We start from the raw sequence: 27288 nt of genomic DNA on the forward strand, positions 1-27288 counted from the left end.
GTCCATGGGGTCACGAAGAGTCGGAAATGACTAAACAACAACACTGCACATCACCTTCAGACATAGTCAATAATCAATCAATCAATCATCCTTTCAGCACTCCCACTCAGACTGCAGAGCATGTCTAGCTTTTGCTTAGTCAAGGCTTTTCACAAGAATCCAGTGATCTGCTGAAGTTGGGCTTAATGATATACAATAATTTGTTTAAAGAACTCAAAGCTTCTGGTCAAGATTTCCACAAAACAAGTGTTATTGTCAAAACAGAGTCCTCTGTCCACCTCAGCCATGCCTGTGAGGCAATTTCATTATGGCTCTCCTCATCACTGCATCTCCAAGGTACTGGCCGGTTGCTTCTAGCTATAATTAGAGTAAAGGCCTTTTCAGGTTTTGTTTAACATTCCAGCCTGTTGTCACTGACTCCATGTTTAAACCTGTATTGCCACAATAGCGAAGGCTCCTCTCTTTTTCTGGCAGCGATTATTATGAGGCGTTTGTTGTAAAAACACAAGGCGCTTGCACTCTTTACTCTTTCCCCCTTCCTCTCCCACACCCTATTCAGATTTCCTTGAAGTTGCCATGCAAACAAACTCCCCCATTTCCTTAACAGGCTGAGACTTGTGCTGGTTTCGGCAACTTATCTGGGACCCTGGATGAAAGAAAGAAAGAAAGAAAGAAAATATCTGCTGACACGAGTTAACTGCTTTGCACTCCCATTTGTACTCCTCCTTCAAGGAAGGAAATTTCCCCCCGAAAATTTCTTTAGAGAAAGAAGAAGATTGCCACTAAAAATGTTTTGCTGGAGTTGGAAACGTACTCTGTTTGATGCAAGTAGTCCTGGGAAGCAGCTCCCCCTCCTCAAATCAAGTAAATCAATAAAAAATACTTAAATCCAACATAAATCCTGACTACGCCCATGGGTTATGGTCTTATTTTTGATGGCCTAAGCCTTCCACAATGACTTAGTCAGGGCTGAACATTTGGTTCAATTCATTAGTTAGTCTAATCTACTAAAAGAGTTTCCAGTCCATTAAAAAAAGGTGTCCCTGATTAAACTGGGCAGCAGAAGTTATGTATTAATGTAATTTCTATGCCGCTCTGCTACCGAAGTTCCCTGGACAGCATGCTAAACATCATCAATACACAATCTGAACCATAAGGAGGTATTATGTACACTACAAAATGCACCACAACATACATTAATCAATAAAATTGAAACCTTTAGAAAGTGAAAGCTTCAACTTATGTTAAAGTCTTTGCCCAACCCTATCTAAATTAGCAGCAGGTGAGCTTCTCTGGAAAGCAGCGTTCAAAATTAGCCAGGCACCAGGCGCATTTTGCAGCTGGCTATCGGCCACTTGCGACCAAGTGAAGATGCGCAGGCACCAGGATAGCACCTGATGTCTCCTCACCATTGGGAGGTGCATGCCTGGGGAATCCTTGGATCTGGACTGTTTTCACACACTAGCAACACATCCCATAGGCACCCACAGGATCTGACTTGGCAGTGACACTCAGATGAGGACTACCAATGATGATCTCAGATTCGGAAAGAAATATGAGTGATTTATTTTTTTAATGGTTCTTAGAAAAGCCATGGGTAGCTGGCCCCACCATGGAAGAAACATTTCCCCTTTTCTCTCAGACAGGGAAACGCCACTTCCTAGATGGGACCTGTTGCAACAGATGCAGTATCCAAAAACATTAAAAAAAAGAAAGCAGGCTTATTTCTTTGAAAAGTCGTGTTGCTACTGTATACATATTAAAAACACATATGGATTAACCAGCGAACACTTTCTTAAACTGGATAACTGTTTTTCCACCAAGACATACTGTGTTCCACAAGCTGTACCATTCCCGATACTTACCATTACGTTATTTAGACTACAGTGGTGCCTCGCAAGACGAAATTAATTCGTTCTGCAAGTCTTTTCATCTTGCGAGTTTTTCGTCTTGCGAAGCACGGTTTCCAATAGGAATGCACTGAAAATCAATCAATGCGTTCCTATGGAAACCGCCTTCAGACCAGGTCCGGGGACAGTCTGTCCCCCGACCTCTTCTGAAGGCCGGCGGGGGGCGAAAGTCTTTGCTTCCACCCCGCCCGCCAGCATTTTAAAATCGCCCCGGGACAGCGGAGGACCTCTCCGCTGTCCCGGGGCGATTTTAAAGCCCCCGGGAAGGCAAAAGCCGTCCGGGATAGCGGCTTCCTCTCCCGGGAAGGCAGGCGGGGGGAGCAAAGACTTTCGCCCCCCGTCGGCCTTCAGAAGAGGTCCAGGACCTCTTCTGAAGGCCGGTGGGGGGCGAAAGTGCTCCCCCCCGTCTGCCTTCAAAAGCCGTCCGGGATAGCGGGAAGCGCTTCCCTACTATCCCGGACCGCTTTTAAAATGCTGGCGGTGGGGAGCAAAGCCTTTCGGCCCCCGCCGGCCTTCCTGGACCTCTTCTGAAGGTTGGGGGGGAAGGCTTTGCTCCCCACCGCCAGCATTTAAAAGAGGACCCCGGAGATTTCCCTATGGGCTTTCTTCTTGCGAAGCAAGCCCATAGGGAAAATCGTCTAGCGAAGCGACGCAAAAACCGAAAAACCCTTTCGTCTTGCGGGTTTTTCGTCTTGCGAGGCATTCGTCTTGCAGGGCACCACTGTATTGTATTTTAATATTCTGTGGGAAGCCACCCAGAGTGGCTGGGGAAACCCAGCCAAATGGGCAGGGTATGTATGAATAAATTATTATTATTATTATTATTATTATTATTATTATTATTATTAGGAACATGAGGCCACTTTAACCCATGTCCTGACGTGGAATTTAATCATAGCCTGTCATCGTCTGACAGGCATTTAAATAATGCAAATTCAATTGAAGAAATCCCGTGTTGATGAAATGAGTTTTTTAGTCTTTGGGGATGGGGTGGGGTGGGGCTAAGTTTGGGGCTTCGGTTTTCCTACAGCCAGATTTTACCAAGAAACTGAGGCAACTGCAATGAAAGGGTCAACTTTCTCAACTTTATAGAGTTTATACCCACCCACCCACACATACACACACCCTTTGCAGACCATAATGATTTGCATGCACAAACACAGCTTGTGCAAGCAACAGCACCTCATGCTGGGATGGCGAAGACAACTTTAAGCAACCAGCCATTCATACATACATACATACCCACCCCATCTTTTTCCCTGACAGGACTCAAGGCGGTATTTACATACAGGCAAGCACCTTGTTTACATGCATTCAATATCTGCATTGAGCCGAACCTGGAAGTGACCCAGAAACACCATAAAGACAGGGCGTTTGCTGGGGTTTTTCCAATGGGTTTCAATTATATGCAATTTCACAGACACGCACAGTGCCTCGGATAGCAACCCCCGTGTGAACGGGGTGGGGGGTTTGCCTGCACAAAAATGAGAACCACTAAAAACATAGAAAAATAAAACCCCGATACTTACTCAGATAACCCATTTATAGAAAGATCTTACAACTCTCTTAAGAATGCCCCAATCTTAAAATGCAAAAAATATTTTTAGGTGCTGTAGCTGCAGATGGAGGGGATTGGGGGGGGGATATCTATCCCCTCTCTCTTTTTTTGTATGTAATTCTTATTAAATTTTCTTTTTTACAATTTCAAATAATGAGCTGTCCCTTCTACAACGATTTAAGACAGTATCTTATAACCCCATACTTACCCCAGCTTAGTCCCCGACAAAGAGGAAAGCAGACAGCATATCTGCTAAATAAGTCTTCTAGGAAAACAACTTTGTCAGTGGCTAAATTCCTTTTCCTGGCACTCAAGCGTCGGAAACGTACAATTGAATGCCTTGATGTGGGTTATCTGTGAGAGGTTTAGTGCTGTGGCCCTACCTTATTCATGTACCCCTATGATGTTTTAGTTCATAATTCTGTATTGTGTTTTATTTCTGTATTTTATTTCTGACTATCGGTCGAATAAAGGAATTGATTGATGATTGATTGACAATTTCAAATACTCATTTATACATCCTTAGGATATGACTTCCCTTCTTCTCTTTCCATGGTTCATTTTAATTATCATAAATTCCTGCATATTTTACATATAATATACCATTCAATATTTCATTACTGCATCCATCAAAACTTATTTACACTGTTGAATTTATCTGAATGCTGCCAGCTTTTGCAGCTGTGTACAATTATTTCCCATATATTCAATAAATGTTAACCAATGTTCTCTAAGACTATTTATCCAGTCTTAATAATAATAATAATAATAATAATCCAAATTATTATAATAAAGCCATGCCATAAAGTATCCCTTCCTTCTTCTGGCAAAACTTCTTAGAAATTCACAATGTAAATAAAAAAAAAATGATTTGGTCCTAAGATTCGTTTACTGAAAACCTTGAAAGGACAAAAGACAAAATAAAGATTGATGAAAAACAGCAGTAACAGCAACAGATATATTATTAAACACATTAATAGTAATAAAACATCAGGTAGGTTAAATTTTGATTATCAGCTAAAGGAAACACACACCAAGTACAATGGGATGAAGTTATCTCCTGGCTGCATTTCTGCATATAAAAGTTTTTCTTTTTCTAAAACTGAAAGAAGATTTTAAAAACTGTTGTATTTATTTAGAAGGGGGAAGAGAAAGAGGGATAAAGATTTAACAACCCAAGTCAAAAACATTTGCTGTTCCGTTTAAACTGTAAGGGAATCCAAAACAAGGCCCGAATAATTTTATCTTAATGCCAGAAGGAAACTTCATCGGAAACGTGATTATAAAAATATCAATCAAGTGATCCTCAAGCTGTCATCACACATCAAATTCACCCTGTGAATGGCAACTCATGAGCTGCTTCATGGCATTACTGATTAATCACTGGCTGAAACCACAAACACTCGGGAAACACAGCAAAGAGAACTTGGTCAAACCTAAAATTAGAACCACTGACGTTTCTTGCAGAGAGTTGTGTCAGGTGTCGCTTGGTACCTTGGGCCCAAGACAGGTGGAGAAAGGATCGCGGTCAGGATCGAGGTGCTATCCTAGCTACGTGGCACAACGCCACAACCAACATTAACGAGACACAAGGCAAAACACAGAAAAGGTTATATGCAGATCTACGGGAGGCAAAAGGACAGATATATAAAAGCAAGCAGACTGCATCTAGTGTCAAGTCGAGAGCGGTTAATGTTACAGCCACTTCAACCCACGCCTAAAAATGACCCCGCTGAATGAGGCCAAAATGCAACTGCGTACTCTCTTTTTAAGACCCTAGGCTCTTCCAACTAAAGATGGCTATTTAAAAAGTCCTTTGGCTGGCAATTTCCTAGATTTTCAAAGCCTTTTGTTTAGTTACTGCTAACCCTAGGTATTGTTTACTGGTGTGACTATAATGCTAATATACATAAACTTTTTAAAATAAATAAATAAGTATGAATAGATACAGGCTAGCTCCAGCACTCCTCCTAAATGGACCAGAAGGTGCCTGTTTAAATTCCTAACATCTTGAAGTAGGCCTGAGAGGGAGACTCCCTGCCTGAAAACTTGGACAGACTATTTAGGTGAACACCAAGTGACAGTTAACGTGGTAAGAATTTACTTCTACAACACCTGTTTGTTGCCCAGGTGACAGAGCAGCTTTTAAATAAATCACAGAACCAAGCGCATTACAGCAAACTTCAGCAGATCCAGTTAAGGACCTGGAGTTTATTGGAGACTATTGCAAAAGGACAGAACTCAACTTAAGGAAGTTGTTCTAGCCGAACGGCCGCTTATGGTCTGCTGCCATGAGGGTTTTATAGGCACAGCACACAAAGACCCATAAAACACCTGAACATTCTTAAAGCATAAACATTCTTCTACGTACATTAAGAAAGGTTACAGGTTATGAGAAGCAAAACATTCACTGGCTCCATACCGGCGACTTCAACCCCACAACTACCTTGGGGTGCCCCTAACTGCTCAGGCCATTTGGGTCTTAAATGTCCTACTTTGTCACTGTTTCCTTAGCGATCAGCCCATCGACAGGGTTGTTGACATTGCTGTCCCTATCTGTTCCTTGGAACCTATCAAGGAGACGCTGGATTTTGCCCTGGTGCTAACTCAGCAGACAACGCAAAGCATCCCAGGTGACAATTTGTGCCACTTTCTGGGTCAGAAAGGGAAGGAATGCAGTGCAGGAGTCATCAAATGCAGGCACACAAATTCAAGCCTAATACAATCAATATTGGAACATTTTAAAAATTATATATACAGTGGTAGCTCGGTTGTTGAACGTAATCCGTTCTGGAAGACCGTTTGACTTCCGAAACGTTTGACAACCGAGGTGCAAAGAGCAGTCTCCAAAATCAATGAGGACAATTGGGAAAAAAAACCCAGCGGAAACCGTTCAACTTCTGAGACGCGTTTGAAAACGGAAGCATTTACTTCCAGGTTTTCGGTCAATTCTGTGTTCAGGGTAGTTGTTTACCAGCTTCATCTGGTATGCAGGCTGAGACCATATATGCCCGTGGACTGTCTCGCCAGAGTGGTGCATGCTCGGGTTATCTCCCGCTTGGACTACTGCAATGCACTCTGCGTGGGGCTACCTTTGAAGGTGACCCGGAAACTACAACTAATCCAGAATGCAGCAGCTAGACTGTTGACTGGGAGTGGCCGCTGAGACCACATAACACCGGTCCTGAAAGACCTACATTGGCTCCCAGTACGTTTCCGAGCACAATTCAAAGTATTGGTGCTGCCCTTTAAAGCCCTAACCGGCCTCGGCCCAGTATACCTGAAGGAGCGTCTCCACCCCCATTGTTCTGCCCGGACACTGAGGTCCAGCTCCGAGAGCCTTCTGGTGGTTCCCTCACTGTGAGAAGTGAAGTTACAGGGAACCAGGCAGAGGGCCTTCTTGGTAATGGCGCCCGCCCTGTGGAAAGCCCTCCCACCAGATGTCAAAGAAATAAACAACTATCTGACTTTTAGAAGACATCTGATGGCAGCCCTGTTCAGGGAAGCTTTTAATATTTGATGAATCGTTGTACAGTGGTGCCTCACAAGACGAAATTAATCCGTTCCGCGAGTCTCTTCGTCTTGCGGTTTTTTCGTCTTGCGAAGCACGGCTATTAGCGGTTTAGCGGCTATTAGCAGCTTAGAGGCTATTAACGGCTTAGCGGCTTTAAGAAAAAGGAAAAAAACTCGCAAGACGTTTGCAAGCCCATAGGGAAATTCGTCTAGCGAAGCGACGCAAAAACCAAAAAACCCTTTTGTCTTGCGCGTTTTTCGTTTTGCAAGGCATTCGTCTTGCGGGGCACCACTGTATTTTAATATTGTGCTGGAAGCCACCCTGAGTGGCTGGGGAAACCCAGCCAGATGGGTGGGGTATAATCATCATCATCATCATCATCCTCACCAGCCCCACTTTGCACCCTCTCTAGAAATGTATATACCGCTTTCTCAGATTAAACACCTGCAAGCAGTTTACAGCAAAGGTAGTAGAATAGGCTGCGGTGCATGCTTGGTTGTGGGATTTCTGTGTGGTGCCCACAACAGTTTACCCGGTTTGCTTGGGGGGTGGGGAGGCTGCCCTAAGCACTAGAATTCCCCCACCAGCTCCAACAGCAATATAGATTGTTAGGGTGCACGTAATACAGGCAACTTATTTTTTTGTTTTTTAACAATAGCTTCCTAAAAACAGCAGGAAAGTGTAAAAGAGGTGGTAATGCAAAGTAGGAAGACAATCAACCCCCTATCTTAGCTGGAAGAAAAAGAACAAAGAGAGACCTTTTGCAACTCAAGCTAAGCAGATCCAGAGTCTTGTTGCTAGATCTGATCTGGCCACTGCCACAACCAGCAACCTCACAAAGCTGGAAGAAACAAAAATATTTATGGGCAAGCGCACAAAAACAGGTTGTCAGGCAAAAGAGCTGAAGATACAATCTCCCTGTGTGGTGGGTGGGTGGGTGGGTGGGGGAGGGAATTTACATGAGGACAACAGAGAAATCTTTTCAGCCTCTGCATCTGCCAAGCTGTAGAAAGAAAGAAAATTACTCATAGTCTCTTTCACACAAAACAAGTAAAAGGCATTAGATTAGAAGGAAAACCTGCTTTTGCTTCTACAGATTGGAAGAACTGGGCATGCTTAGCTATGAATCTGTTGACTAAGCCAATCCGTCAAGTTCCAATGTCTCATGTCCGGGATTCCAATGACAGAAAATTTTTTGTGTCCGGATTTTTACTTCTTGAAATATGGCAACCCTAATATAGCAGAGGGACGCGGGTGGTGCTGTGGTCTAAACCACTGAGCCTAGGGCTTGCCAGTTGGAAGGTCAGCGGTTCGAATCCCGTGACTGGACTTAACTGTCAGGGGTCCTTTACCTTTACTTTTTTAATATAACAGAATTGAGTAAGTGGTCTTTAAACAAAGAAAGGGGTTTCAAACATAGTCCTGGGGTTTTCTACGAGATTATCAGGGTTCCTCTAGTAAAAAAAATCCAATTGCGGCAAAAGAAATGAATAATGAAACCTGCCCTGAAAGATAGCTTGCCCACAACTGCTCTTCCATTGGAATCCTGAATTGCAAGAGTGTAAAGTGAGCTCTAGGAGACACCTGGAAGGTCCAAGGTAGATGGGACAGGTGTGGGGATTATTGGACTGGTGTTTCTGTCCAAGATTGTAATGTTCCTTTTACGCTGCATTACCTGTTGCATTATGGAACTCTGGCTTTTTGATCAACATGCATCCATGTCATGCTAAATTCTAAACAGCAGGAAAGAACCATATGCCAGAATACTACCCCCCCCCAAAAAAAAATTCATCACATTTAATTATACTGCAAAACTCCTGTGGTTTTCTGAGTTAACAAGGTTGCGAATGGTTGTCCCACCCACCCTTGGAAACACAGAAATTAGTGCTGAACTGCCACTAGAGTCCCCTGGTTTCCAGAAGCTACTCTTAATGCTACAGGAAAAATCACACAGGAAAAACCCTGAAAATATCAGGTGGAGAAAATGGAATAAGGCGCTGTCTGAATGCAGCCATTTTCACATATTCTGGTGGGTTGTGTTTCACAAAAGGCAAGCGGGGTGTGTGTGTGTCTGGGGCAGATTGGAGTCATGGTGCCAGGGGGCAGGAAGATGGGGCTGTTTCAATTCTTTGCCATTGCAGCAGCTAATTCTGTCAACTATTGTTTTCCACAAAAACAGTACTGCAGGGAGGGAGGAAAGAGAAATGAATATTTAGGTTTTCTTTCACTTTTCATACCAGCAGGGCTGAACTAAATAACTCTGATCACAAGGGTTACCACCAGCACAATGCAACTTCCCCTCTCTCCTACCATCTCCAAATCTGCCCCAGAGGGTTGAGGGAACCCCCAGAACAGATTTGGGGAGTACATGGGAAAAAGGTTCCATTGCCCAAGGAGAAATCCTTACAACATACAGCATCTCTGTAAGTTTCTAAAGCTACTTCTTTCGTCATTTTAAGGCAAGGGGAAAACAGTAACATCAGCTTGAAACCCAGACAAATCCTCTCTGGAGACAACTCCACATTGCTAGAGAGGGACTATTGGACAGTGTTCTTGAAGCTACAAACATGAGTCTGACCAAACTGCGGGAGGCAGTGGAAGACAGGAGTGCCTGGCGTGCTCTGGTCCATGGGGTCACGAAGAGTCACGACTAAACAACAACAACATGGTAATGCTTTACTTGTGTTAACTTCCCATGTTAGATCACCAGCTAAATGGGCCTTTGGAAACAGGACTGGGGAAGGCCTCTGCCCAAGACCCTAAAGAACTTCTTCCTAGAGAGAACAGGTCTAAACAGAAGCAGCTCACCAGGTGGTATGGAGCTGCTACACTAATTTCCCAGGAGGCAAGTCCCTTTTGCTTTCCAGGAGGAAGAGGCAGCCGAGAGGTCAGCCCAGTGCAAACTCACCAGCAGAGCCAATGCAGGACTCCTGCCAGTGCATTAGCACTGCGTCAACCTCCCCTGTTCTTCTTCCTCCTAATAAGCAACAGCAACCCGCCTGCCGCAGAGTTTGCGTAGTGGCTCTTTCCTGCCCAGTCAGCTGCTTCTGGGTCTAAATGGGCCACCAGTTCCAATTCAATAGGACACAGCTTCATGTGTTTCTTTCCAAACTACAGTAACACTTAAGTACAAACCAGGAACCCCTGCACGTCTGCAAAGCAGGGCAGAGGATAGTCACCCCACATGAAACAAGTGTCCACCCTACGCACAACACACCCGACATTCTTCTGCAGCAACGCGCTGGAGGGGATGACCGAAAGTACTGGGCAAGGTAATCCATTGGAACCTTGCAATTCCCCAGGACACAGTCCTTAAATCCAATAGCTGCTAAATACGTATAAAATTGAGCACAGACAAACATCCTGTCCTACCAAGTCCTGACCTCCTCTTAAAAGTTATGTGAAACAGCTTGAAGCTCACGCTGTTCAGATTGTCAATGACAGAGTTTCTTCCTAGCTAGGAACCTGGCTGCTGCTTTCCTCTTCTTTTCTATCAAAGGAACAGGAGCTACATTGCAAATTACTGCAAATGCATCCATGGAAACAGGAACGCTGTACAGGAACATTTACGCTACAGTATAGGTTCCAATTTGAGTCCTTACTTTACATAGTGCTCAGGATAATGAAGCGGCCGGCCTTAAATCGCCTGAAACTCATTTTCATAGGATTCTGTAGCTATTAATGGCCCATGGTTCCTCCTCACCACTGCAAGCATCCTTCAGAAGGATATTTCGCAGTGAAGAAAAACTGCTGTGATGGAACAAACGATATCCCTTTTAAGTTATCCTGGCCTTCTTCCTCTGACCTCCATGTATGCATCAGGTTCCTTCCATCTTATGCTGAGCTAAGCCAACAGATAGTCACCTAATGACTCTCCCCCCCTTTGCTTTACGGAGAAGCAGCTTAAATTACCAGTAAGTTAGTCCCTTTCACCTTACTTGCAGCTCTTTCCTGCAATGTCCTGAATATTGCAGCTGAACTCTGAATTTGGCCCAGAAACTAAATGCCTGTATGACTGAAAGAAAAAACCCAGAATGCAGCAGCAAGACTTAATTCAGGTTTGTTTTCTTCAACCAGCTCCCTGCCCTCTCCACCATGTGAACATTGTCATACAAGGAGGATTACTCACGAAGCCTGAATAGTACCAGCTCCAATGGCCAAGGGTGGTGCTGATCAAGCAAAATGCTAAAAACCCCAGGCGTTAACACGTCAGGGAGCCACAAAAGTTAGAAACCGAGTTCAGTTTGTTTGATTTAAGCTAGGAATCGAAGGATGATGAACTGTGCTTAGATTTCCTCCCATGACACTGGGAGTCTGGTTAAGGCACAGAAATGTCAAGGACGAGGTATACCATCTTGGCTGTGAGTCCGGGAAGACCTGTTCCCTGCCTTATAGGCATTTATCATAGAATCAGAGCTGGAAGGGATACACGGGTCACCTAGTCTGACCCCCTGCAATGCAGGAATCTCAGCTAAAGCATCCATGACAGATGGGCCATCCAACCTCTGCTTAAAAACCTCCAGGGAAGGAGAGTCCACCTTCTGAGGTAGTCTGTTCCACTGTCAAACAGTTATTATCATCAGAAAGCTTTCCCGCATGTTCAGTTGGAATCTCCTTTCTTGTAACATGAAGCCATTGCTTCGAGTCCTACCCTTCCAGCTATTCTGGGAGAACAGGGCCCTGGATTGACTCCAGCTACAGAAGCTGAGGCTGCTGAAAAGACTCTTGGCCTGGGGTATTGTTTTGGGGAGGTTTTTTGAGGGGCTGTTGCCGTTATTGATATTAATTTTTGCATCTTTATTTAAGATCTTAATATGATTTATGGTTCACTTATCGTTCATGACACCTTTACGCCTAAACGAGCCTGCCTAAACGAGCCTGCAGCATCCTTGTAATTCTCTCAACAGCCCTATGGCTAAGGCTGCAAGAGAGTGAAACGCTCTTGGTGAGGTTGCCTGGTAGCCTTCTGCAACCTGGTGCCCTCCAGATGTTTTGGATTATGAGCCCACCAACCCAGATTGGAATGGCTCCCTGAAACACTGGGAGGGCACCAGATCAGAGGAGGATTTTTTTGTAGCCAGACTCTCTCTATAGAACATGTTGTCTCCAGTTGGGAATTTAAACTCTGGTTTCTCAATCTGAGCTCAAAAGTCCTACCTACAACAGCACTCTAACTCCCAGCCAAACGTCTCCATATGCAGGAATCTTGAGGGGAGATGTATCCGTGTTACATTTGGTACTAATATATAGAGACTCAGAAAGTACAAGCTGAACCCATACCACGCTGGTTGCGAAGAGCCAATACGTGCCGAAATCTGTACTTTCCACCACAAAAAAGCTATAGAAAGGAATCCATGAAGTTCCTCCTTCCAGGAGAAGCTTTGCTCAGAATATGGGGGAAGAGGAATCAGGACACTGTTACAGGCCTTATGGTGTGATGGGTAGCCAAGTGATCCTCTACAGAGTGGTCGTAACTCAACTGACTGGTCCAGATGTTTACTACAGATTCTGATGTGGCAAGGGAGGGGAATACCCAAGCATCCTAAATCATACCTGACTTGCAGCATGCACATGTGGACAGCTGTATTATATGTGTATCATATGATTCTTCCCCCTCAAAGGGGTGGGGCAGGAAGAGACACATGGTTCAGTTCCCCACATATATGCGCACTTACCTGGGACGCAGGTGGCGCTGTGGGTTAAACCACAGAGACTAGGACTTGCTGATCAGAAGCTTGGCGGTTCGACTCCCCGCGACAGGGTGAGCTCCCATTGCTCAGTCCCTGCTCCTGCTAACCTGGCAGTTCGAAAGCACGTCAAACTGCAAGTAGATAAATAGGTACCACTCTGGCGGGAAGGTAAACAGCGTTTCCGTGCGCTGCTCTGGTTCGCCAGAAGCGGCTTAGTCATGCTGGCCACATGACCCAGAAGCTGTACGTTGGCTCCCTTGGCCAGTAAAGCGAGATGAGCGCCGCAATCCCAGAGTCGGCCACGACTGGACCAAATGGTTAGGGGTCCCTTTACCTTTTACCTACAGTGTTAGAAATTAGCCAGGCACAAGCATGGGTCCAGTTGCAACTATGTGGAGATTTCTGGGTGCTAGGCTGGCGACTAACAGTTTAGAAACTTCTGCCTTAGTCCATACTTAATACTATTTCCACTGTGTGTGTTTCCCTTTGCATATTGGGACAAGTGAATTGTTGTAAGGACAAGCTACAGTCAAGCTATGTAGCTGAGATTGTAGAATCACAGAATCATAGCACTGTAAGGGACCTCGGGGTTATCCAGTCCAACCCCCTAGTGAACAGACATTCCCTTGTGGCAACCGTAACCTAGGTTTAAGGTGCCATTTGCCGCCTAGCTTATATACAGTGGTACCTCGGGTTAAGTACTTAATTCGTTCTGGAGGTCCGTTCTTAACCTGAAGCTGTTCTTAACCTGAAGCACCACTTTAGCTAATGGGGCCTCCCGCTGCTGCCGCACCACCGGAGCACGATTTCTGTTCTCATCCTGAAGCAAAGTTCTTAACCCGAGGTACTATTTCTGGGTTAGCAGAGTCTGTAACCTGAAGCGGATGTAACCTGAAGCGTATGTAACCCGAGGTACCACTGTACCTAAGTTCATAACACTGTCTACATAAGTAAGACCCACCCACTCAAATAATATCAGGCAAGAATCCGAAACAGACCAGCGTCTATCACATGTCCAGAAAGTACTCTGTAGGTAACAGCACCCATTTAGGAACTCTCCCTGTTAGCATTAAACCACACCAACAACCAGACCTCTCAACAGCTTGAAATTACAGCATGGAAAGTTCTTTAAAAGATTCGGCAGCTCATTGTAAGACACCCCTGCCCACTCTAGGAGAAAAGTCACTCTGTTCTTCCATTTGCTTTAACTTTCCAGACAACCCTCCCATCCTCAAGCTCTTCTCTACAATCCAGTAGACTGGAATACAAGCAGCTGCCTTAATACCAAGTCCAACTATTTGTCTACTATTTGTATTCCACTGCTATTCCAACTGGCAGCAGCACTCTAGGGTTTCAGAGAGAGGGAGTTGGGCTACGTTGGATTCCTTTTAACCGGAGGTGGCAGAATTTGAACGTGGGACCTTCCTGCTTGCGAAGCAGGTGCCTTGCCACAGAGCTAGGCCCTTTCCCTAGCTTTTCTATTTTTGCAATCTCTTTTCCTGACTACAGGCAGAGAGCGAGAGAAACTTCATATCTGCTGCACTTCAAAGAGAGAACTTCTAGTTCTCATGAGACCTGCAATAAAAATTTCAACACTGCTAACTGCAGGGTCTGTTGTCTGTGGTTACCGCAACAACATTTCCCTCAAACCCCCCCCCCCCCAGGAACGTCTCCTGAAGTAATAAATGAATTGCCACGAGCATTTCTGCCAGGGAAGGAGAGAAATCCAGAGAGTTGCTCTGGTCAAAACCTTTCCCGTGAAGCCCTAAAACCAGTCTGCGTGCACACCATGCATTTAAGGCACACCCACTCACTCAGAATCCTTGGAACTGCAATCTGCCCCTCAGATCTATGATTCCAAGAACTTCCACCAAGTACAGCTCTCAGAATTATTATTATTTAATGTACGAGGTGGAATTTAGTGTCACACTATTACAAACATTCAGTCTGCACAAGCAATGCAGTTCAACAGAAAGAACAATCCCCAGCTTTCCTCCCCCTGCTGTATGCTGTTCTGGGTCCCCCCCCCCCCAAACTCATCCTTGAGCTATGTTGGGGGTCAAAAGGGGAGAAGAGGGAAAGCCCCATTCCACAAGTGGAAGTCTTTGCCGCAGGGCTTCTGCACTTCTGCCCATGGTGTGTACACGGCCCAAGAACGTGGCATGTTGGATACTGATCCACAAAAGAGATTTAAGCTCTACTATTTCAGTTGCAATGGGTCCTGTCCTTCCGTCCCCCATCGCCTCCCCATACAATGAAGTCGGAGGATGTAAGACTCCAGGGCACAGCTTGTAACAGATCACTCCTAGAAAATATCAGGGGCCACAAACACTACCATTTTAGTTCTTCCTTCCAAAGGCGTCTGATGCCTTGGGTGCTCAAGGAATGCTGGATCCAGCACTGAAACTTTCTTTGCCTATTGTTCCAGCAGGACAATAATAGAGGCTGCTGCCAAACATGTGTTGCCCAGGAGAACTCCCAACGCTCTGCTTAGGAGCAAGGCTACAGTGCTAACCAAGATCACTTGGGCAAACGTCTCTCTGTCTTGCCAGCCTACATCTCCTGCAACTGAATCACTGCTGGAGCAGAATGCAGCGAAATTCTTGTTTAGTGATGCTTACAAACAAGATATAGACATGCATATATTTCTCCCTGCCTCTCTTGGCCTCCCAGTTCCCGTCTCTTGGCAACCAACAAATAATTTCTGACATTCATTGCCATATATACACCGCATGCAACCCCGATGGTTTCTCGGCTGACAAAACCCAATGCCGAAGAACTGGAACGCTGAGTGCTTAGATTGCAAGGCACACATGCATGAAGAGTCCCATATTCCATAGTGCATGAAGACAAAGCGCACAAGAGTTGGAAAAAGCTTTCACCCACACACCAGCTTTCCCGCATACATAGCTGAAGCTAAATGTGCACAGATATCCCCACATTTTGCACAGATACGAGGAAATCTGGTCCATCTAGTCTAGCCTTCAGTTTCCAAGTGGAGGCATCCAGAAGCTCACAAGGTAGGCATAAAGACAACCATCCCATGTCTGTGCCTTGCATAAGGCATTCCAAGGTATACTGCTCCTGTATGTGGAGGTCTGATTGAACTGTCAGGATGAATGTAGACTGTAGACCTCTTCACTTATATGCACTGAGGACACAGACATGTGCAATGTTGGCAAGTGTCAGTTTCTAGCCTCCTTGTTTGACAAGTCAACTAGAAGATTAAGACTACTTTGACATACGTTGCCGCCTCCTCCTCTTATTATTATTATAGATAAAGGTAAAGGGACCCCTGACCATTAGGTCCAGTTGTGACCGACTCTGGGGTGCGGCGCTCATCTTTCTTTATTGGCCGAGGGAGCCGGCGTACAGCTTCTGGGTCATGTGGCCAGCATGACTAAGCCGCTTCTGGCGAACCAGAGCAGCGCACGGAAACGCTGTTTACCTTCCCGCCAGAGTGGTACCTATTTATCTACTTGTACTTTGACGTGCTTTCGAACTGCTAGGTTGGCAGGAGCAGGGACCGAGAAACGGGAGCTCACCCCGTCACGGGGATTCGAACCGCCGACCTTCTGAACGGCAAGTTCTAGGCTCTGTGGTTTAACCCACAGAGCAACCCATGTCCCTCTTATTACACTACCCATTCTATAATTCATTCTGGCTATACCCATCCATTGCTGCCCCGTGTTTTTAGACCACAACCTACGTCATCCCCAGCTAACACGGCCATTGGTCAAAGAAAAAAGATGCAGCTCACTAACTTCTGGGGAGCTATGGTTGGGTCCGAGTTCTCTGAACTGGCACAGAGCCATTTCTCTTTTCCACAGAGCACCTAGCAAACAGTGGAAAATTCCTCCTTATTTTAGTGCAGATTTACATGACTGCAAAATTCAGTATTCGGAGAGTGCGGTGGGGAAGCTGCAGAGAGTCTACTTCTCAGATCAATTCTGCGAATGCACATCTAGGCCATCTGCAGGCAAATGCTTCAGCAGCGGAGCTGCAGAAAACGCCATGCTGAATTCAACAGGGTCCATGCTATCACCACCCTCAACAACCCCCTCCCTGAACCGAGCCGTAAAGAAAACGTAGAAACCCACACACAACCCAATTCTCTGTTTTCCCTGATCTATTAAGAACAAGAACAAATATTCCTTATTTGAAGGCAGCGCCCTACGCTTGTGCACCCAAAACGGGCATTTGAATGTGAAAAAAGCAATTTGTTTCAACAACACACACAGAGGTGGTGAAGTCGCTATTGTGACAACACAACCTCTCACACCAATAAATCTGTAACATCAATGCAGTTGGCAAAACCCAGAGCAGGAAGGCTTCCTTGTGGGGGTGGGGAGGTTTGGGGAAAAAAAGCAGGGAAAACAGGGAAAAAAGAATATTACAATGTGTTGTCCCATAAAACCAGAAGCCTTCCCAAGGTCACTCTCTCTCTCTCTCTCTCTCTCTCTCTCTCTCTCTCTCTCTCACACACACACACACACACACACACACACATAGCACCCAACATGCACTTTCTGAAAAACACAGTGCTGAAAAAAAGGAATGGCATCAATCATTAAACAGTTATATGAAGGTAGTATGACAGTTGCTATTGTTCTCTAGCAGCACACTTGTCTTTTCCAGAGCAGCTGCCAGATCCTATTAGGTGCATAAAAAGAGGATGTTCTGGACCAGGGAGGAATGGGATATGCTATTGAAAACAGCAGACAATGGCTTGCTTCTGTAGGCTCCTCAAGCCCCGTATAACATCTGTCCAGAATCAATTTCTGACCTAATGTTCCTTTCATTGACTATTAAGACTTTGCAGCTTGTCTTCTGGGCCAGGATTGTTACACAAAGCAATGAGGCAACTACATGCAGCAAATTCAAATTAATGCTATGCAAAAATAAAAACCCCCACACAAAAAAGACCTTGGTTAGGTTGTATGAAGTTTATCCAGCATGAGGGCATTCACAAACCCAGAAATGCCACGCTCCTGCACAGCCCCCATTCATTTCAGCAGAGCCTGTGCAGGAGAATTTCCCGGTGCAATGTATCCCATGGGGGAATTAAAGATTGGAGAAACATACTATGGAACGGCTTCTGACTCTTCAGATAGGACAAAGGGACTGAAGAAGCAGGATACAGTGGTACCTTGGTACTCAAACGGCTTGGCTCCTGAACAAATCGGCTCCTGAACGCCGCAAACCCAGAAGTAAGTGTTCCGGTTTGTGAATGTTTTTGGGAAGCTCCTGCAGCCAATCGGAAGCCACGGCTTGATTTTATAACAGTTTTGGGTGTCGAACGGGCTTTTGGAATGGATTAAGTTCAAGAACCAAGGTACCACTGTATTCTCAAGAGTTTTGTGTACCCATCAGTAGAGCAGGTAACATGATTATGGCCACGGTCCGCAGGAGGACACTGTAGTCCTATCTTCCTCTGTCACCCTCCAGCACACAAGCTCATGTAAGATGATCAAGCAAAGGGAGACGGCTTGAGGGTCATGGGTGCTGTGCACACACCTCCCTTCTCCTGAACAACTCTGGGGCACCCTGAGAGGTGGAGCGGGGGGGGTGAAACTTAAGGGAGAAGAAAGGCTTCGCTGAGCCCCTTCATGTGCAACCCAAGGAAAGAGGGCCATTTCCAAAGATTGTAATTTGCTGATGGCAAATGCAACGCCCATGAAAATAAACCGAAAGGGGTGATCCAAACACTAAGATTAAAAAGCTTTGCCGTAGATTTCCAGGAGGTTTTGCTGCAACATAGGAGTTTATTTCCCTTCTTCGAGACAATTTGCTAGTTTTACCTTTAGGTCGCTAATGAAATTTATAAGAGGCAACAGAATTCGACTTACCCATAAGGTCTCTGGATGAGAGCTGGATGTAGCTGCTGCACCCCTAAGGTGAAACCTAGAAAAATGTTTGCAAAACGCAGTATTAGATCCGGCTGTGCAACGTTATTGTGTATTCAGAAGTGCAGCTTGTGCCTGGGCCTGCTTACTCAGAGCTAAGTGCCGCTGTCTGCAGCGGGATTTACAGTTTTGCTTCATGCATCGTAGCTATCTTAATCCTTACTTTTTAGTACAAACAATTTTTGTGTTTACTTTCTCTATGACAACATTATCTGATGAATTCCGGAGAGTAGTCTTGTGAAGTCTGTTGCAGCGAGCGGTTTTGTGGCACCTTTAAGGCTAACAAATACAGCATAAGCTTTTGTGGAGTGCTGGAAACATTATCCTGTCCTCAGGCATCTCTTTAACTCTGCTCTGAATTGTTACCAACAGTTGGCGACTTAACTTGAACCGGCCAATGTTTCTCCTGTACTGTATATTACCACATTTCAGAGTGCATGTTTTAGCCCAGTGTTTCCCAACCTTTTTCTGACCATGGCCCCCTTTTTATTATTAGTTTAGCCTTGACATTAAAACTAGTTGTGCTTCCAGACCTCTCAACACTTCATCCAACATGCAGCTACTTCATATAGCACAAGTCATAGTTTGCAGTTACATACAAACTAGCAAACTATGGTTTGCATGTCCCTCCAAACCATGACTGCAAACTACGGTTTGGGCATGTTTTGCAAGGCTAGTACAAACCAGTTTGCTGGTTTGGATTCTAACTGCAGACTATGTTTGTACTACACAGGAAGCAACTTACTGAATTGGAGCGGACGAGAGGACAGAAGGAGAACAAGATTTATTCATGACCTCATGTTATGTCAAACTATGGTTAGGTATTCTTTTTGAACCAGATGACTGCAATATATTCTATTAACTATTTTAATAAACTTCTAAAAATGTGTCGTGTCAACTTCCCACTCGCCCTCCCCACCATCTCAGGATGTTTGTGTAACTACACAAGCAAGTTCCCCACTATTTAATTTTCCCAGTTTTTAATATACTGTTAATATAATATACTATTCTATCCTATCACCCGCACTCTGCTACATTCTATTAATTCCAAGTCTCAAACTTGTCTCTTTTCTAGACAGCTAGTCTTCCACTTGACTCATGTTTGTGCTCAAAGCTCCAGTTTTTCATTTATGAAAGCATCTACAATTTATTTTGACTTTCATTAACGGGGACCCTCCCTACTTGGGCCCACTGTCATGTCCATCTGCCATCTTCTCTTTTTTGCTTCCTTAGAAGTAAAATGCTTCCATCTCCCTTTCACAGCATCCTTTTCCGAGTTCGTATAATTCTGCCTTCTCCCTAGACTGCTGCACCTGCCATATTGCTGTCAACCTTTCCTCTTGGTCTCAGACATTCGCCTCTGCTTCAATCTGCAACCATTCTCCAACACACACAAAGTTTACTGCAGTTGTGAACAGTTGGCTGCAGATTATATACAATCTCAAGCCAACTATACCAATCCTTGGGCAAAGTTCCCCAGCGTTCTTTTCTTTGCACAAATCCCCATCTTCCCCTTCTTTGCTTCCAGCACATTTATTCTCCAGTGCATGCTCAGAAACTCAAGATATATACACATTATCATGTTTAAGATAATTTGTCTGTTTTTCTTTCTTTGAATCTGCAAGGCTCTCAGGCCACAACCTCAAATGGCTATATTGCACAGCCTATAGTTTCTGGAGCTGACAAAAAAGAACACAAATGAAGGAATCCAGGGCTTCAGCTGTAGTTGCCTGTCTACAAAAGCATGCAGAACTTTCTAAAGGAGAGCAATAAGAAGAGCAGAGGCATCTATGATGCTCAAGTGAGCCAGCAAGCTACAGAAAGACACCTACGATTTTTCTTGAATTACATTTTTTCAACAAGCCTCCCCCACACACCCCAACCTCTGTTTCCTGTGAGCTTTGAGCTAAACACAGATGTTCTAAAAATTTGCCTTATAATTGGATGTCACAGAGGCCAATCACCTGGTCTGACAACCAGAGTACAGGGGTACCTTGGTCTGCATACGTTTTGGATCACAAACACGTCAAACCCAGAAGTGCATGTCCTGGTTTGCAACCTTTTTTGGGGGATTACAACCTTTTTATTTTTTGAATTAAGAACAAAAAAGATTTAGAGGCCACATTGGCGAAAGCACGCCTTCGGTTACAACCTGTTTTGGTTTACAAATGGACCTCCGGAACAGATTATGGTTTTAAACCAAGGTACCACTGTACACTGCAAGTTTGAGCATACCATATGCTCCTTATAAACCAATTTCATCCCCCACTTTCTTCTTTAGAAAGTGCGTCTCCACCCCCATCGTTCTACCCGGACACTGAGGTCCAGCGCCGAGGGCCTTCTGGTGGTTCCCTCGCTGTGAGAAGCCAAGTTACAGGGAACCAGGCAGAGGGCCTTCTCGGTAGTGGCACCCGCCCTGTGGAACGCCCTCCCACCAGATGTCAAAGAGAAAAACAACTACCAGACTTTCCGAAGAAATCTGAAGGCAGCCCTGTTTAGGGAAGCTTTTAATGTTTGATGGACTACTGTATTTTAATATTTTGTTGGAAGCCGCCCAGGGTGGCTGGGAAACCCAGCCAGATGGGCGGGGTATAAATAAAATAAAATAAATTATTATTATTATTATTATTATTATTATTAAGCCTCAGCCACAGTTTGCCAGATGTGGACATTATGGTAAACTAGGGTTAGAACAAACCAGGAAAGGGAAATGCATACACAAGAAGGGGAGGGCCTGCACATGTCACTTGACCACAACTGTCCAAAAAACACACGGTCCCTGTTCCTTGGGAACTGGAGCATGCATAGTTGCATGGTCTCTCTGCTCCAGCTCCTGCAGCACTTGCCAAGAGATTGTCAGTGGCGTTGAAAACTTCATTCTTGGCAGCAGAAACAAGTCGCACAAAATAAGCTCAGCATGCAGAGTTTATTTGGATGGCGGAATGAGCTTCCTGGGCGCAGAAAACACACAGCTTTATTTTTATTGTCCTATTCAAACCCAGAAAGATATTGAGCCATTTATAAAGAGAGAGAGAGAGAGAGAGAGAGAGAGAGAGAGAGAGAGAGAGAGAAGAGAGAAGAGAGAGGGGAGTGGGGGCAGTTTGTCTCACCAGTTTGAATACTCCTTGGTTTTGCTCCCAGATAGGCAAGGTTGACGTTTGCTTTCCGGCCATCAATGATGGGGTTGGGATCCTTGCAAGCCCTTTCGGCCGCAGATCTGTCAGCCATGGTCACCTGGAAAGAAGCAGGCAGACTGCGTTTGTAAGAGACCTGGAACAACACCAAGTGGGTTCTTTTCCTCCCCTCCTTTCTAGCAAGCACTTCCACACAACAAAGTTAAGAACTCTCCTTGAATCTCACTTGAAAAGCTGTTAAGAGGGGATAATCCGTTATGTAGCTTTGGAGAGAGGAAGCTTCATCATCTCCACCTATATCCCCCTTTGTTTCCTGTTTTGACATCACAAGTAAAAAAGACCAGGCAGGCTGAATATCAGGCAGAGCCAAGCAGAGGCAGGAAAAGATGCCGTTTTAAGATTCAAGATCCCTTGAACTCACGGAGGCAGCTTTATGGCTGAAGTACCTTCCAAGCACTGTAAAGTTTGCCCTTCAGAACGTGATTTACAATGGAAAAGCCAGCAGTAGATGGAAGCATCCGAAAGCAAAAGAGCACTCAAGGGAGAATGCTATAAACTGCAGGCAGATAAGTTCAGAGCAGCTACTATTTTTGTTTCCTCTTTTTTTAAAAACAACACATTGCGCCCCCCCCCCCTCCTTTTGGCACTGTTAGGGAATATCAGGTGGTAGCTTTTCCTTTTCTTCTCACCACAAAGCAAACAGAAACCCAAGCAGCGCAGCCCCACCTAACCAGCAAGCAAGAACAGCACAGAAATGAACAGCTTCCCCTTTTTGAAAGTGTGGAATTGTATTACTGAAGCTTGAGAAGGCAGGAGATACTCCTGTCTATACACCGTTAACAAGTCTGTAGGGTTTATTTCAATGCATGACAAAATCATTCCTGGGCTGCACAAGTTCATTGACTTTTTATTCTAATGATAAAAATGCAAAGCAGCTGGGAGGCGGTGATGAAAATGTCCTGCCGAGATGCATCCTCAAGATGCCCAACAATGAAGTGCAAGGTCAGTTATTGGTTAGAGAAAGTCTCCTGTCGCTTCCAACAAGAATCCTCTTTAAGAAGAAATTTAAGAACATGGGAAAGGAAACGGTAGAGATCCCAGGTGCAATCCTCAGCTTCTCTGGGTAAGACTACGAAAGCATCTGCTGAAGAACTTGCGAGAACAGATGCCAGCCTGTGTAGAATGAGCAAGAGGGATCAACTAGGCAGCTTCCCATGTCCCTAATGCAAGACGAGTTCTCAAAGCAGCCCATCAGGTGCCTCTGGGAAGCTCACAAGCAGGACTGCAGGGCAACTGTACTCTCCACCGCAACCAGCATTCACAGCCATCCCATCTCTGATCCTGGAGATAGCAGAGGTAAAAGGTAAAGGACTCCTGGACAGTTAAATCCAGTCAAAGGTGACTATGGGGTGCAGCGCTCATCTTGCTTTCAGGCAAAGGGAGCTGGCGTTTGTCCACAGACAGCTTTCCAGGTCATGTGGCCAGGATGACGAAACTGCTTCTGGCACAATGGGGCACCATGACGGAAGCCAGAGCGCACGGAAATTCTGTTTACCTTCCCACCAGACTGGTACCTATTTATCTACTTGCACTGGCATGCTTCAGAACTGCCAGGTGGGCAGAAGCTGGGACAGAGCAATGGGAGCTCACCCCATTGAGCGGATTCGAACCACCAACCTTCCAATCAGCAAGCCTAAGAGGCTCAATGGTTTAGGGACGTGGGTGGTGCTATGGAGATAGCGCACAGCCACCATGACTGGTACTTCTCCATACCTCTATGAATTTGTCCAATCCCCTTTTAAAGCTATCCCTGCATTTTGTGGCAGCAGCAAGTTAAGGAACTCCTACGTAAGCAGTGCCTGCAACAAACTGTTGCAGCACAAAGTGCGTCCTCATCAGTTCTGGTCAGCCATGCCTTTTTCCACACCCACCCACCCAATAGATGCTCAGGCCTTACTGAGCTGTTCTAGAGAGGCTACTCCTCCCCCACCCACCCTGAAAATTGTGTGTGTGCACATTTAAATTTTCTTTTCTGCACTTCTGCAAACCTCTGGATTCTCTTCAACTTGCCAACACCGTGTGTGTGTTGCTGTTTTGGCTGTGTGAATATCCCTATTCGGATAACTGAGTTCGCTATTCACCTCTCCCAGCTCCTGCACTTAGCATGCAATCCCTTCAAAAGTCTGGAAGGCAGAGAGAAGACGCAATTTCCTCCATCTCCTCACCCAGCAACTGTCTTTGAAAAAATGTTGGAAGACATCAGTAGGAAATGCAAGCCCATGTGATACTCCAAATCCACCACAGCATGAACAGTGGGGGAGTATTTGGAAGAGGGGGAGGGGAATGTGACAGGGTAATATTCCCACCCTGGTTTTTGTGAACTGGGAACAACACAACAAGGATCAAAGGCAGTGGGGCAGCAGTACACTGGGATACAAAACCATTTCCCCCATGCACAGAGTTGAGTACCCTTCATCTGACAGGGTGAGGGAAAAAGTACCAGGCCAAGCGTTGCCGTTCTATACCGATTAGAGGTCACGAAGTCAGAAAGCAGCAGGAAGTAACGCAACCTGCAAAAACCTCCGCTCATGCAATACCCCCTGCAACTGTTAAGCCCGATTCCTTTTCCAAGAGACACCCTCCACTTCCGGACCCGCACAGCACTTCTGCCACTCTGCTGCAAAATCCCTACGGATCAGGACCACCGTAGAACCACTGGAACGGATTCCTTGATGGGATACAATTTCGGAGGTCACCCCACTCCCCACACCCAGTATGAAAGGATGAGGGAGACAACACAAGACACACACACGCACAGAAGAGATGCCGTAAATACTACAGCAAAGAGTTTGTGCGACCCACAACCCCATTTCCCCAGAAACACACTGAGCAAGCAGATAATCTAATCCCAACAAAGTCTCCACTTCCCAGCTACATGCCTCTCCAAGGAGTCTCCTTGTTTTTACTATTATTGTTAACGTTGACATAGCCCACAAGAACATGCAAACTCCAATTAAGCAGAACACTTCACTTCAATGCAAAGAGCCCTCCAGGCCCTTTGGAACCTAGTTTTCAGCTCTGCAGAGTAATCTTGAACTGGACACCCCAACTCCAAGGACCATTCTAGAAGCAACATGGCTTCCATCTCTTCCCCTAGGAGTGACTACCCACTTTCTGCTCCCTCCACCCACACAGCACCCCAACTCTAAGCTACCAGACTCCCAAACCACCTTTGGAACCAACCAAGTCCCTCTAGATGTGGCTCCTCCACTTTCATAAGCCAAAAGAGGCAGTTGCAGGTCTGCGGGCTCCCACCCTAAGCCATCAAATTGCACCCCACCTCCATAATCCCCCCTCCCCATATTTCCTTGCAAGTTTATATAACAGAGGGGCATCAAACTCAACATGCTCTAGAGTCTGCAAACGAAGCCTGATGAGGAATGGTTGAAGGAGTTGGATATGTTTAGCCTGAGACTAAGGAGATGCAATTGCCATCTTCAAACATCAAAAGGGCTGTCACATAGGGAATAGGGGATTGCTTCCTCCTGCTCTGGAGGGTAGGACCCAATCCGATGGATTTAAGTTACAGGAAAGGAGATTCTAACTAAACATCAGGAAGAACTTTCTGACAAAGAGCTGTTTGACAGTGGAATGGAGGTTGTGGACTCTCCTTCCTTGGAGGATTTTAAGCAGAGGGTGGGTGGCCATCTGTCATGCTTTAGCTGAGATTCCTACATTGCAGGGGGCTGGACTAGATGTCCCTCAGGGTCCCTTTCACCTCTACAATTTTATTACTATCTCATTCAATACAGACTGGTTATGGCTCAAAGGGATCACCAAGTTCGAGAAAGAAGGAGCTAAAAATACTGTACGGTTTCCCCACGCCCGTCTCCCTTTTCGGCCGCTGAAATTTTAACCTTTCCACGCAGGCTTAAGGCAGAAAACGGAAGACTCCTATAGCAGGTGAGCGCCCCGACGTGTCGACTACTCCGAATTCATTGGCAAGACCTGCAAGAGGCGGGCTGGCGAGGTCCTTTGGCGAGGTGCCCCCACGCCAGGTGACGAGAACAGCCCCTCCCAGCCCTTCCCGAAAAGCAACCCCCCCCCCCGACCCCCAAATCCGCACTTACGAAGCCATATCCCCGGGATTTTCCCGTCTGCCGGTCCGTGATGACGACGGCTTCTTCGATGTCGCCGAACACCTCGAAGTACTTCCTCAGCGAGGAGTCCGTGGTGTGGTAGGGCAGCCCCCCGACGAAGATCTTCGTGAAGGTAGTGTCCTTCTGCACCGTGTGCATGGCGCCGGAGCAGCCCCGACGGCGATGGCCGCAGCTGCTACTTGGAGAGCAGGAGGAGAAGGGCGACGAGGACGAGGAGGGCGGCGGAGAGTGGGAGAGGCTGGAATAAGCATCCAAAAGGAGGAAAGGGCGAGACGAGGCGCGAGGAAAGACGTCCAGGGTGGAAGGAAGGAGATGCCCTACTCTGCCTGGGTCACCGCGCGACCCAGCGAGCGGTCCACGGGCGAGGAGGAGCAGGAGGAGGAAGGAGGAGACCGGGGGAGCCCGCTCCCCCGAGCAACAGCGACTCAGCGACCACAGTAGCAGCAGCAGCAGCTCCGCGCCCCATGCAGCAGCTCCAGCGGCAAAAGCAACCGCAGCATCGACGGCAGGGGGCAATGAGAGCGCTCCGCCTTCCCAAAGCGCTGCCAGCCCCCCGCCCCGTCGAGCAGCAGCAGCAGCAGCACGACCTCTCGCCTGGAGCCGCGGAGCGTGAAAGTGCTCTCCAGCGCTCGCGCGCCTTTGTACCCATCCTTCCCTCTCCGCCCCTTCCAAGGCAAGGCCGGGCTCCAGCCACGCCTCCCCGCCGCCGGGTCGGGGGAAACGTCGGGCCTGGCCGGCCGCAGAGGCCCCTGGGCTTCGTAGTTCTTCGCCGCCGACGCCTCGTCCGTTGGGGCGGCGCAAAAACCAGGGCGGCGACGCGGACTTTCGAGGCGCTTCGAAGTCTGATCGTGCAATCCCGCGGGGTCTGGGAATAAGTCGCGCGGAGCTCGTTGGCGAGGCTTACTTCTGAGTAGACGGGATTGCACAGCACATGGTAGCAAGATCTGTCTCTCGGCAGAAGCGGCCGTGGACTACCGGAGCCTATTTCTGCTTAGATGAATGAAGTCCTATGGAGAATATTGCTTTTTGATTTTAAAAACTTAAATTCCACTTTCCAATTCGCGCGCACACTTACAAAATTCCCAAGCCGTCTTTTAATACATACATTTTTTAAAAAATTACTAAAGGTCTTTAATGCAAAAGTAACCCCCAAACTCCTGTATGGCATAACATTATGGATTGGTGCAGTTAACCAATCGTTGGAACGCATCCAATCCAAATTTCTGCGCAAAATCCTGGGGCTGCCAAATTGTGTGCCATATGCAGCCATGTGTCTGGAAACTGGACAAAGGCTGCTGGAAACTAAATGTGGCTCACCACTATAAAATTCTGGCTCTGCCTACATTTCATGTCTGATCTGTCATCTTTAACTTTCCACATGCTGGCAGAATCCCACAACTCCAAATGGCTAGCTTG

General features: G+C 46.2%; 1 protein-coding gene and 1 long non-coding RNA gene across 2 annotated transcripts in view; one reads left to right on the forward strand and one right to left on the reverse strand.

The window, feature by feature from the left end:
- RBM38 (RNA binding motif protein 38) overlaps nt 1-26503 on the reverse strand; it is a 33707-nt gene extending 7204 nt beyond the window's left edge. The window contains exons 1-3 of the mRNA XM_083744723.1: nt 25843-26503; nt 21689-21812; nt 18522-18576 (exon numbers count right to left, since the gene is read on the reverse strand). Of these exons, the coding sequence (XP_083600849.1) occupies nt 18522-18576; nt 21689-21812; nt 25843-26010 (347 nt within the window). The 5' untranslated portion in view covers nt 26011-26503. The remainder of the gene's footprint in view (nt 1-18521; nt 18577-21688; nt 21813-25842) is intronic.
- LOC310847256 overlaps nt 1-27288 on the forward strand; it is a 116413-nt gene that overhangs the window by 53451 nt on the left and 35674 nt on the right. The gene's annotated exons all lie outside the window — the stretch shown is intronic.

The sequence above is a fragment of the Podarcis gaigeae genome (genome assembly GCF_964106915.1).
Source record: "Podarcis gaigeae genome assembly, chromosome: 6".
In the NCBI taxonomy this organism is placed as follows: domain Eukaryota; kingdom Metazoa; phylum Chordata; class Lepidosauria; order Squamata; family Lacertidae; genus Podarcis; species Podarcis gaigeae.